General features: G+C 44.2%; 1 protein-coding gene across 2 annotated transcripts in view; it reads right to left on the minus strand.

Moving 5' to 3' along the window:
• LOC115477163 (dynein light chain 1, axonemal) overlaps positions 1-9412 on the minus strand; it is a 68127-nt gene extending 58715 nt beyond the window's left edge. For both annotated transcript variants that reach the window (XM_030213811.1, XM_030213812.1), the window contains exon 1: positions 8783-9412. In XM_030213811.1, coding sequence (XP_030069671.1) covers positions 8783-9356 — 574 coding nt within the window. In that variant the 5' untranslated portion in view covers positions 9357-9412. The remainder of the gene's footprint in view (positions 1-8782) is intronic.
• Between the last annotated feature and the right edge of the window lie 2943 nt (positions 9413-12355).

Here is a 12355-nt window from a genome sequence, read left to right on the forward strand (position 1 = left end):
GTGTTGCCCCCTTTTTACATCTACTTCTTCTTACCCACAACCAGGTCCCTTCTCTTCTATACCAATACATGGACGAGTTCCCCCCCCTTCCCCCCATCCTTACCCTTTCCTACGGTCTCCCTTCTCTCTTCTCCCCCTTCCTGTTCCGCAAGCTACTTACGGATCTGGTATTCCGGATTTTGCAGAGGGAGTCCCCGCTCTCCTCCAAACAGTCAAATTATTACCAGTCACCTTTTATCCGATCATATAGTGCTGTTTCTTTTCCTTCAGCCCTCCAGTAATGTCGCTCATGGTTTTTTACCAGGGTTTTGGTCATTTACAAAGGCCTGGGCCTCTGCCACGCTCTGAAAGTGCTTCCACGTGTCCTGATGTCGTATCTTCAAATGCGCGGGATACATCAACGCAAATTTTACGCTCTTTTGTGCCAATTCCGCGCATAACGGGTGAAACGCCCGTCTCTGCTCTTGCACTTTCTGAGAGAAGTCTTGGAAAATCATTATCTTCTGCCCCTCAAAGCGTAAAGATTCTCTTTTCTGGCGGAATCCTTGTAATATTTCCACTCTGTGTCGAAAATTCATGAGTTTTGCCACTACTACTCTGGGGCGCTGGGAATTTTCCATTCGGCGCCCTACTCTGTGGGCCCTCTCGATAACCAAGTGGCCTGTGGAATCAGTCAGTGCTAGCTCTTTTGATAGCCAGTTTTCCAGCCAGTCCGACAAATTTCTATCCTGTATCCGCTCTGGGATCCCCACTATCCTTATGTTGTTCCTCCTGGACCTGTTTTCTAAGTCTTCCAGCTTAGCGGCCTGTTCCGCCAGCTGCTGTTGTAGTTGAGCAATGTCGGGGCCTTGTGCACGTGTGTCATCTTCGAGCGCCGCAACTCTCACCTCAATGTCTCCCACTCTGGTCTCCAGTCCGTCGAGCCCAGTTTGAATGGCCTCCAGACGTTTAGACAGCGCATCCCAGCGCGGATCCATCGCGCGAACCACCGCTGCTGTTAGTTGTTCGAGCTGCATCTCTGTGAAAGCCGGCGCCGCGATCGTGGAGCCGTCCGCCATTTTGTTTTCTCCACCTCCGACTTTTCCCCTCGTTTTCGTGCCGGTTTTCTGCGCCATTTCAGTGGGGGATTTATGGACGAACTTGTCCATGCAGTTAGTCACTTAGGAGGGCGTTTTGTACGCGAGGTGACTGTTTATTTATTCGATTTAGAGCGGGGGTTCCCGGAGCTTCAATCAGCTGCTGCCGCTTCGCTCACTGCATAACCGGAAGTCCCCTAAATCCTATAAGCTATATAAAGGCTAGGTAGATTTAAGTGACTGTAAGCAAGGAAACCTTAATATTTGATCTGAAATAAATATTTGATCTGAGATAGTTGATCAGAGATAAATGTTTGATCTGAATTATATCCTTTGGTGCAAAGGAGATTAGAATGCAATAGAGTATTTCTTTCTGTTTACCAGTACAATCAAATAATTCCATTCCACTTAAATAATTTTTTGTTATATATATGAGGGAGTAGTATCTGGATTTATTGTAAATCAAATTGATTCCATTCACAGGAATTCATATTCACCTTCATGCATTCATCCGATATTATCTTTTAAGGATGAAGTTTTATTTTATGTTCACTCTGTCTCTTGTGAGCTGAGCACAGTTAGTTTCCTCGGCTGGCACGACTACATATTAGAGGTATTTTGATACTGTGTGAAGTTTTACCACAGACGGGTGACATATATAAAACATTCTCCTTGGATAGGATGTGATATGTGAAAATACATTTTGCTTTAATGAAATTGCTAAACTTTAGAGTCAGAGACTTATCAATGAGGGATACATACAGTGCTATTTTTTCCTGAGGTCCGGCTTACTTGCCTGCTCCCTTCTGTTCCTGCTCTGCTGGACGGAGGGGGGGCACCAAGCGATAGTCTGCAGGGGGGCACCAGAGACCCTAGGCACGGCTTTGGGTCTATCTCTTCAGAGGGAGCCTAATTTCAATGTGCCAGAGACAGAGTAGAGAGTTGAACAGGGACAGAAATCTAACCCGTCCCCACCACAAGTAATCTCCTCCATCCCGGCTCCCGGCCCACCCAGCCATTGCTGTGCCACAGTCACCTTGCCCCCCCCCCCCAAAGAAAGCCAGATTGTATAAGCAGTAAAAAAAATTACTAGTAAAAGTAACATAAATCATTTTTCTTTCTTCCATACTCTGCTAAGTCAGCAGATGTACAGATCTGCACAGGACCCAAAGAAGTCCAAATTCCAAAACAAGTAAAGTCAGAAACAACACAGTTTATACCTAATTGTTCAATCACCCTTGGAATTCACCTTTGGGTTTAAAAAGCAAAATGATGTGCATGTAAGGACTGGACAAATTAATTAAAACAAAGTTTAAAGCAAATGCCCTTAGTATGTAATACTTGGTAGCAATAATGAAACAGTGATAGAATATTCACATAGCAAGCAGCCTAAGACAACAGATTTATTTTCTATTGAATATAATTAATTTTGTATGAACTTGGCGGATGTGGAGGGGCATAATCGAACGTGAACGCCCATCTCCATGGGCGTCTATGTCCGAAAATGGGTACGTGAAGGAGTGGGACAGACCGTATTTTCGAAAAAAAATGGGCGTCCATCTTCCGTTTTGAAAATATGGTTTGTACAGACCAAAATGCCATGAATTTAGTCATTTCCGAGCTGGGCGTTTGTTTTTTTTAGCGATAATGGAAACTAAAAACGCCCAGCTCAAAAACGTCCCAATCCAAGCCATTTGGTCGTGGGAGGGGCCAAGATTCGTAGTACACTCACCCCCTTGACATGCCAGGATACCCTAGAGATCAGTGCGGTGGACTTCAGACAACGCTCCCATATGCATAGGTCCCTTACAACGGGTGCTGAGCCCCCAACCCCCCTCCCCCAAAACCCACTACCCACATATGTACAACACTATCATAGCTCTTAGGGGTGAAGGGGGCAACTACATGTGGGTACAGTGGGTTTTGGAGGCCTCCCATTTACCAGCACAAGTGTTATAGGTAGGGGGGATGGGCCTGGGTCCGCCTGCCTGAAGTGCACTGCGGTACCCAATAAAAGTGCTCCAGGGACCTGCATACACGCAGGCCTCTAGGACTTGTTGCTGCTGGATAATCTTGGCACACCAGTTGACACCTGAAGACTAATGTCTCCGAAAACGTCCTTTATTGGAATAAGCACGTTTACTCACAGTTAACTGCAGATCAGAGGTTGTGCCCCACTGGCAAAGAGTCTTCCTGGTACTGAGATTAGCAGTAGGTCAGAGCTGGCAGAATGCTGTACAATGCCCTCTTTCAGCAACATTCAAGGTAAGAACTAAGTTCTGTGGCTAACACATGAAAGGGATCTAAAACTGGCTTACAAAAATGGCCACTACCTCATGGACTACCGGAAACAAAACAGGGCTCACTCTGACCCAGTAAGCAGAGGGAAAAGCACCATGGGAGTAGAGCCTACCAACTACCAACATCGTGAGCATGTAACACAAGCTACTGGAATCACGGAGCCCAATACCCTACCCCCACCACAATGCATTGCTGATGTGACTCTGCAGTGCCCTTAACAGAAAAGGTGTCACACTCACCCGAGAGCCACATCAGAACCAGGGAAAGGCTGTCACAGGATAGAACACATTCTGCTGTCATGGAGGTGGGTACGGCATTTGAGGCTGGCATACAGGCTGGAAAAAAAAGTTTGTCAAGTGGTTTTTTTTTGGTGGGAGGGGGTTAGTGACCACTGGGGGAGTCAGGGGAGGTCATCCCCAATTCCCTCCGGTGGTCATCTGGTCAGTTGGGGCACTTTATTTGGACTTGGACCTGAAAGAAAAGGGTCCAAATAAAGCGGACCAAATTCTCGTCCAAAACGCCCTTCTTGTTTCGATTATCAGCTAAAGACGCCCATCTCGCCTCGGCCGATAACCACGCCCCAGTCCCGCCTGTGCCGCGCCTCCGACAAGCCCCCGTCCACTTTGTTCGTTCCTGCGACGGAGTGCAGTTGAAGACGACCAAAATCGGCTTTCGATTATACCGATTTGTTCGCCCACAGGAGAAAGACGCCCATCTCTCGATTTGGGTCGAAATATGGGCGTCTTTCTCTTTCGAAAATAAGCTGGATAGTGTGCTGAACTGGACAGTGTTGGCACATTTAGACTGACAAAAATTTCTACATGAAGGAAGCCCTTCCCTCATTATTCATACCTCTCTGTAAAAAGATAGTAATAAAAAAGGCAAGTGCATTTTTATAATATAACACTGCAATCCACAAAACAAAAGGAACAAGTTCCTACATGCCATCTTTCTTTTGATGTAGGCACAGGAAAAAAAAAGATTTAAAATGCTCCCAGGTTTCAACCTAATTAATGTTTAATGTAGGATATAAATGTCATAAATGAGTAAATAGATAGATAGAAACTCTGAATGTTCAGCACCTGATTCTCATAACATGATGTCTGTTTTAGAGTCCCTTTACCAGGAGAAAAAAAATCTCTGCATTAATATCACAGTGCAAGGGTGTCCCTATAACCAGCCCCTCCAAATGACACACTGATTATGATTTATAACTACCAGTACAATACAGGGCTAAATTTAAAACTCTATGTCCAATCTTCAAGGCCCTTAAAGGAAATGGCCCAGAGTACTTGAAGAACAGGATGACCCTCTACACACCGCCAAGGACACTAAGGTCCTCTCAAGGACTATCACTAACCACACCCTCTCCAAAAGACATTACACAATGTGATACCTGTCAAGACCCTCATAGACTTGTTACCGTAAAGTCTCTGATATCTTGGAGTATAACCTTGGCACACAGTCACACCTGGAATCTCTATTATTTTATAAAGCCTCTTTTATTTGAATAAATCACAGATAATTTACTCACAGACAGATGTTCAGATGTGCTGCTCCAGGGCACAGAGACTCCTTAATCTGAGAGCTGCTGAAGGTGGAGATCTAAGGAGAGGTAGCTTTATTGCAGGGGAGAAAGATAGCTGAGCAGGTAGAAATGGTCCAAAGCTGGGTGACTGGAATATGCAATATCTCATTAGGGAAGAGATATTTTCAAGGTAAAAACCCAGGTTTGTTGCAGGGAGTTCCAACAGGACAAAGCTGTCTGGGCCAAGATGGTGAATGCCGCATGGCTGAACGGACAAAGGGGTGTTGAGGCTTCACACAGGCCCAGGGAGGAGCAGGTAACCAATGGGGACAGAGCCTGCCGCCGGGTGGCAAGGGAGGTGCTAGAGGACAGTCCTCGATTGGAGGGAAAGGTCATGCCTGGCTGACCTCCCAGGACAGAGATAGTGAGAATGACCAGGAAATGATAGTAGCAGGAAGACAAAAGAGCAAGCTTGGCAGAGAGAGAGAGAGGAGGTCTGGGTAGCCTCACACCCAGTGGTAACAGTTCTTACACAGCCAAGCGAGTGTGGTTGCATTGCTTGTGAACTACATTACACACAATGCCTTGCTCACGTACCTTTGCAGAGTGAGAACTACAGTAATGATAGTCCTTAGAAATGAGAATAACAGTAAAGGCATTACACACATTTTAGGATCACGTTATAAACTAGTGCGAGGCTGTCAGAGGACAGAACAATACCCACAAGCGAGCCTTCTTCGGAGTAGCCCCCACACTCTGGAATGCACTGCCTGAAAGGCTCCGCTTCACATGACATGACTATATCTAATTCAGGAAGCAGGTGAAATTTGGCTCTTCAACCACGCCTTTAATGGAAGAAGTAACTAACTTGTTAGTCTCACTCACACATACAAGGAGTGACACAGGCTGCACATACTGCAGCAGGACATGTTTATCCACTCCTACTCTAGCTGATATAAAATTTAACCATTTCTCTAACCTCATATACACGTTCCCTTAAATTAGTCACCTTATTTTCTAACTCCTCTTACTCTCTTACCTATCTATATGTTCCATCTTTACTTATACCCTTCACTGTCAATTAAAATGTTCTATTAGGTATTATGTTCATAGGTGCCCGGTATAATAGGCTTGGAGAGGCTAAGCCTCCCCTGCTGTGCTCTGAGGGGTTTAAATTGTTGATTTACCTCCATCCTCACAGCAGGAGCTGCAGTGAAAGCCCTCTAGCCTTGTGTAACCAGTTGTAGAAATTGGTTTACGGTTTGTTTACCTTACTGCTGGGAGAGCAAGGGGGGTTGGCTGGAGGTGTCTTGGGTTGCCAGGGAGATATTTAACGAGGATGACTTCCTGACCTGCACTGAGGATAGATAGCAGCAGAATTGGATACTGGGCCAGCATGATCAGAAAAAGTCACCAGACAACAAAGGTAAAAAAGATCATTTTATTTTCATTATAGTGTTTGGAATATGTCCACTTTGAGAATCAGGTGCTCAACATTAAAAGTTTATATTTATTTACTTATTTATGGCATTTTATCCCACATTAAACATGAATTAGGGTGTTTTGTGGCTCTACATGAGAATTGTGATATTATGATCCCTTGTTTCATATTGTTGATGGTCTGCATTTTCCGTATGGGTGGTATATTGGTGTATTAGGTTCTGCCCAGTGTAATATTTATGGTACAGTAAGGTTCTGAGTGTGTTTTTGCACAAAGTTGTGCATAGTGTTTTGCAGTTGAGCGATTGTGCTTAGAATATGCTTTGAGCAACCATTTTATGCTCTGACATATGATACATATCTAATATCTAAATTTAATAAAAGGTATTAATTGTGACTTTTATTTTTATTTATTTATTTTTCTGTGTTATCAGACAATTATGGATTTAAGCTCCACCCCTGTAATTACCTATTGCTTATGTTTGATTTATTCTTAGTATATACCACCTTGAGTGAATTCCTTCACAAAGGCGATAAATAAATCCTAATAAATAACAAATAACTACTCTACCTATGAAACGTTATTCCATTATTATATTGTGAACATCTGTATGTTGCACAAGCCAGTATGTTTGAAAATATATGTGAGATTAAATAAAAATGCTACCAACAATAAAGAACGACAATATGGATGTAGCAGCTCATACGTTTGCTTGTTTTGAGTGTACGGTGATGACGCCTGCACGAGGAAGGGGAAACAGAGTCTTATCTAATTGACTTCAACTTTTTGACATCATCCTGACTCCATCTATCTACCTCCCCTCCGGCCCTGGATGCCCTCCCAGCACATACCTCAAGTCACCCTGGTGGTCTAGTGGTTTCTTCGGGGCAGGAAAGATACGCCACTCTTTCCTGCCCACTGCTGCTGATCCTTTTGCTGTCTCTGCTTTATTTAAATGGCTGCCTTCAAGCAGCAGCCTTGAAAGACTTTTCTGCCTCAAAGAAGCCACTAGATCACCATGGTACCTTGAGGTATGTGCTGGAAGGGCACCCTGCAGCTTGGGGAAGGGAAGGCACTTCTACAGGAATCCCGCAGGACCTTGTTCCATCTCCACAAACCTGGAGGGGATCCCCATGGGATTCCTGCTATCCTCGCTCCTGTGCAGCTGTCTAAGACAGAGCTCCTGGGGAAATGTTTAAGCACTACCACCACCTGCCCCCCCACAACGTCTCCATGAGGACATGGAGATCCATTAGAGGCAGCCTGGCAAGGTGAGTATGAAGCAATGTCCCCTACCATGACTGATCTGCAAGCATCTTACATAGGCAGGATCACATACAGTGACATAAGAAACAAAAAACGTTGATGAAATCAGAATGTACAGAATTTGCAATAGGAAGTAATTATGGGACCCTCATTCAGTGCTAAAATGAGAGGCTGCACAAATCTGGACCTTCTCCTCCCACTGCACCAGAATCCTGCCCCACACCTTCATACTGATATGAATGTGTGGCCAGTCTACTAAGAACAATAGCCCCCATACATCTCAATGGCTGGTTTTGGGGCATTTTACTGTTGGACATTTTTTATTTTTTCCCCAAAATGGTCGCAAAAGACAAACATTGAGCACAAAATGTCTAGAATTAAAAAAAAGTGATTTCTGAACAAAAAATATAGACTTTTTCAGGTTCTAAAAAGTCTATGTTCACCACTTGATTTTTTAACTTTTTTTTTTTTTTTTAGCAAAATGTCCAAAATTGGACTTAGACAATTCATCTAAAATACTCCTCTGTATGTGCTATTCTGAGATATGAAGAGGATTACACAGATAATACACACACAAGAGGTGCAGTGGTTTAGGGAGGAATTTCTAAGTGGAGAGACAAGTAATTTTTTGCAAGACCCATCAGAGCTTTCTATTGAGCATCCAGTAATAAGAAGGTTGAAACAATAGGGGTGGGGGGAATGCCCCTTTGCTCCTCCTTCCTCCCTTCCAACACTCATGAATATGTGTGCTATGCTAGTAATAAGCGATTAGGAGATGGTTTTGTCTCAACTAGATTGTAAACTCCATGGGAAGGAACTGTCTATTTAATGCACAAATGTTAAGCAAGCGTTCAGGATCAGTTCTGTCCTCCTGACTTAAGAACGTTAAGAATAGCTATACTGGATCATCAGACCAATGGAATGGTCCATCTAGCCCAGTATCCTGCTTCCAACAGTGGCCAATCCAAGGCACTAGTACCACTACCTTGCAGAAACCCAAATAGTAGCAACGATCCATGCTACCAATCCCAGGGCAAGCATTGGCCTCCCCATGTCTGTCTCAATAGCAGACTATGAACTTTTCCTCCAGGAACTTGTCCAACCCCTTTTTTAAGCCCAGATACGCTACCTGCTGTTACCGCCACATCCCCCGAGTGCCAGAGCTTTTACCTGGAGGTATGAAAAGGCTGCCTCTCACCACGCCTTCTCTCAGCCTTATTTTTCTGACTCCGGGGCCAGCAAATTGCCTCTGCACTTTAATTCTGGCCAGCACCGGCCCATGGATGCTGCTCTTGGGCTGGCTGAAGCCCTCGTGGACCAGCATCTCCACGATCATGGGCTCCTCCACGTCTATGCTGTGTTCCAGCCGCTGGTGTTGCTTCTCCATGCCGGCAGGGGCCAGACCCCAGAAAAGCCCCATGGGCTCCACGCCCGTGTAATCGCCCCCTGTGGACGGGGCCGTGGCCAGGTCCAGGCAGCCGCTCTCATCGGCCTGGTAGTGGGCGCACGAGTTGAAGAGACAGCCCTGCTGGCTGACCACCTGCGCCCGGAGGGTCACCCGCTGCCGGGGCTCCAGGCCACGCACGGCCACGCTCAGGCTCTCATCGGCCAGGCTGGTCTGGGGGCTGGCGGTGAGCACCGGGCCGCCATCCGATCGCTTCCGGACCAAGGCCGGGCCCGGGGAACTGCTCCAAAGAGCGAAAGCCAGACCCCGGGCTGCGGCCGCTCGCAGCGCCGCCGCCATCTCCTTCGCCGTTCAATCCCCGTGACAGACACGAGGGGAAGAAAAAAGGGGAGGAGAGGACATTATTACCAGCTAGATCGGAGCATGAAATCCGCACGAGGCAGTAACTTCTGCAACCTGAAGCGGCAGCAGCGGCAGGGAGGCACCCCGGGGAAACCTAAAAATGAGGCCAAAACACTGCTGCCATTTGTGATCTAGGTGCCCCCGCTTCTACACAGACCTACAGGGGCAAGTCAAAGTGACAGTTCCACACGTGTTTGCTGTCGCAGTCTGCAGCAGATACTAGAAATCCTTCTTTGGTATAAAGAAACCCTTGGCCAGTTCGAACCGCCCAATTATTTAGTAGCATGAACAACCAGTTCTATAAGGGGATGAAGGGCGGTGTCTGTGCAAGATAGAACAGAATCTCATTATAAACTCTGCACCTCCACCTTTGTATCTACAGAAATTCCCCCTATCCACAAAGCTCCAAAGTTTGCCATTACAGCAGTGCTTTAGCAAACTCTTTTGCCAGCAACTTTAGTCCTAACTCACTCTTTTTTTTTTTTTTACAGCTCCTACAGTTATTCCAAATGAGGATTGTGACCCACAGTTTGGGAACCACTGTTTTACAAACCACCCAAAATAATATACTAAAATTCGCTTTCATAAGGGCAACATATTTCCTGCTGTCAGACACTATGGCCTCATTTTCAAAGCAGATGGATGTCTCAAAATGCCCCCAAAAGTCCATCTGCCCAAAACACCCAAATTGCAATTTTCAAAAGGCAGAATTTGGATGTCTTACACAGCAGTTCATCCAAATAGCAAGGGGGCATGTTTAGGGAGGGACAAAATTTAGGACGTCCAACAGCGATAATTGAATGAGCAGAAACATCCAAGTAAAAAAAGAAGGGCATCTTGTTTAAAGTCTTTCATTTGTATATTATTATTCCACTGCCAATAAAGGACAAATCCCGAAAATCAACCTTGATGGCACCAGCATTTCCCCCTGAAGATTAGAAACTTCCATCTGAAAATCCATGTGCTTACAGAATTTTCTTAATTGGATTTATGTTTTCCATTATCTAACACTCTTTTAGAGTTAAATACATTATTGTCCTCACAAAGGACAACAAAAAAATAAACACACAAAGGGAGGAAAGCAAATGTGTCACAAAATCCTGCACTTAACACTCAAATTGTCTAGTCTGCCTGGGTTCTGACTATGATCAAGCAGGTTGTAAACATTGTGCTTGCATGTCTCCACAAGACAGGAAATATCACCTCAACTCTCTTTGTAACCATTATGAACGGGGAAAACCTACAGCAAGAAAAGAGGGGCTCTTCCAGGTGGAGATTGGCTGACTTACTATGCGAACTTGAGCAGACTCCAATTGACCCCTCCCAGCAGAGTGACAGTCCAGCCACCAAAGACAACCCCCAAATACTAATTAGTGAATCTCTTAATAAAGGTGGTTAATAAATTCTAATAAATATTAATTAAACTGGCATGTGGCTCCTCAGAGCTAACTTGCACAGGTTTGAGGGAAAGGCATCATCTTCAACTCTTTCCATTAAGGCCCTTAAGAAACAAAATGTCAATGCTGAAGATTCATATTGAGACACTCCCAAATGCAGAACTGTGAAGGTATCGCAGTGCGATCCACTGCATCTAGGTAACAACGCCAAAAGCACTGATATAATGTAGTCTTTACACTGCAACAGAAAAGAAAGAAAAACATTCTACAGATAATGAAGAAACAGCTGAACCAGCCAAGGAGACTGCTACAGAAATAGTTTGATAGTGTATTGTCTACAAAAATAGTTTGATAGTGTATTTTATTCATTTGTAGACAACAAAAAGTGGAGAAACCGGATCCGCTACGCGGATAAAAAATAGAACAGCAAAAAAGTAGCGAGATCAACACGACACTCCCAAGACACCGTGGGTGCGAGTAATAAAATGTTTTATTAAATTAAAATTAAAAAAAGACTCGACACGGAGCCGTGTTTCGGCAAAAAATGCCTGCTTCAGGAGTCTGTTGTGTAAACCAATGAATGGAACACCATATATGAGGCAATGCCTCCACACTGCTAATTTAGCGACATTGCAGCTGTTTTCAGCTCCAGTTTTGAATGATTGTTTTTTTTTAAGCGCATTCATCTGTCATTAGCCTTTTTAAAGGCTTGATTTGACTACCTCATTTATGGTGTTCTATTGATTGGTTTACACAACAAACGGACTCCTGAAGCAGGCATTTTTCTCAGAAACACAGCTCCGTGTCGAGTCTTTTAAAATTTTCATTTAATAAAACATTTTATTACTCGTACCCACGGTGTCTTGGGAATGTCGTGTTGATCTCGCTATTCATTTGTAGACTCCATACAGCCGTGTTGTGGCGTGTGCCTATGTCAGGGATCCTATTTAAACAATAATTTGCATACATCAACACAGATATGAAAATTAAAACCATAAAAATCAAATACAATCATATATTAAACAAAAAAAATAAAGAACACAAGATAAACACGTATTAAAATACATGCCTCTAAATATTGAAAGTGATACATAACTGAGTGGAACTTTCATGCATATGAAAACAAAAAATTACTTTGAGCAAGAATTTGGGGTGGATGTGGAACACTACTTGTTTAGGGAAGAAAGGAGAACATGGAGGGTAATGTACTAGTGCTTGAAGCTCATTTACTTGGTGTGCAGAAGTTATTCCAGGTTAAGTATGTTAGAGGCTCCTGTTCTAGTGGTTCAAAGGGAATGTAAGAGTTGTCTTAGTGTAATGTTGAGATCACACAGTAGGGCAGGGCTTTTTGGAAGTGGTTTTGTGTTCCCAAATCCTTTTGCAAACCTAGAAATTAATGGATGGATTCAGGTAATCTGTCTACATACTGATGGTAAGATGAAATGGCTGATAAATGGACTCAGTTTTTAATCCCAAATACGAGAAGTGTAGTAGGTAAGGTAGTATTTTGTGAATTGGGCATTACAAAATTACCATTTC

Source organism: Microcaecilia unicolor, chromosome 9 (assembly GCF_901765095.1).
Source record: "Microcaecilia unicolor chromosome 9, aMicUni1.1, whole genome shotgun sequence".
Taxonomy (NCBI): domain Eukaryota; kingdom Metazoa; phylum Chordata; class Amphibia; order Gymnophiona; family Siphonopidae; genus Microcaecilia; species Microcaecilia unicolor.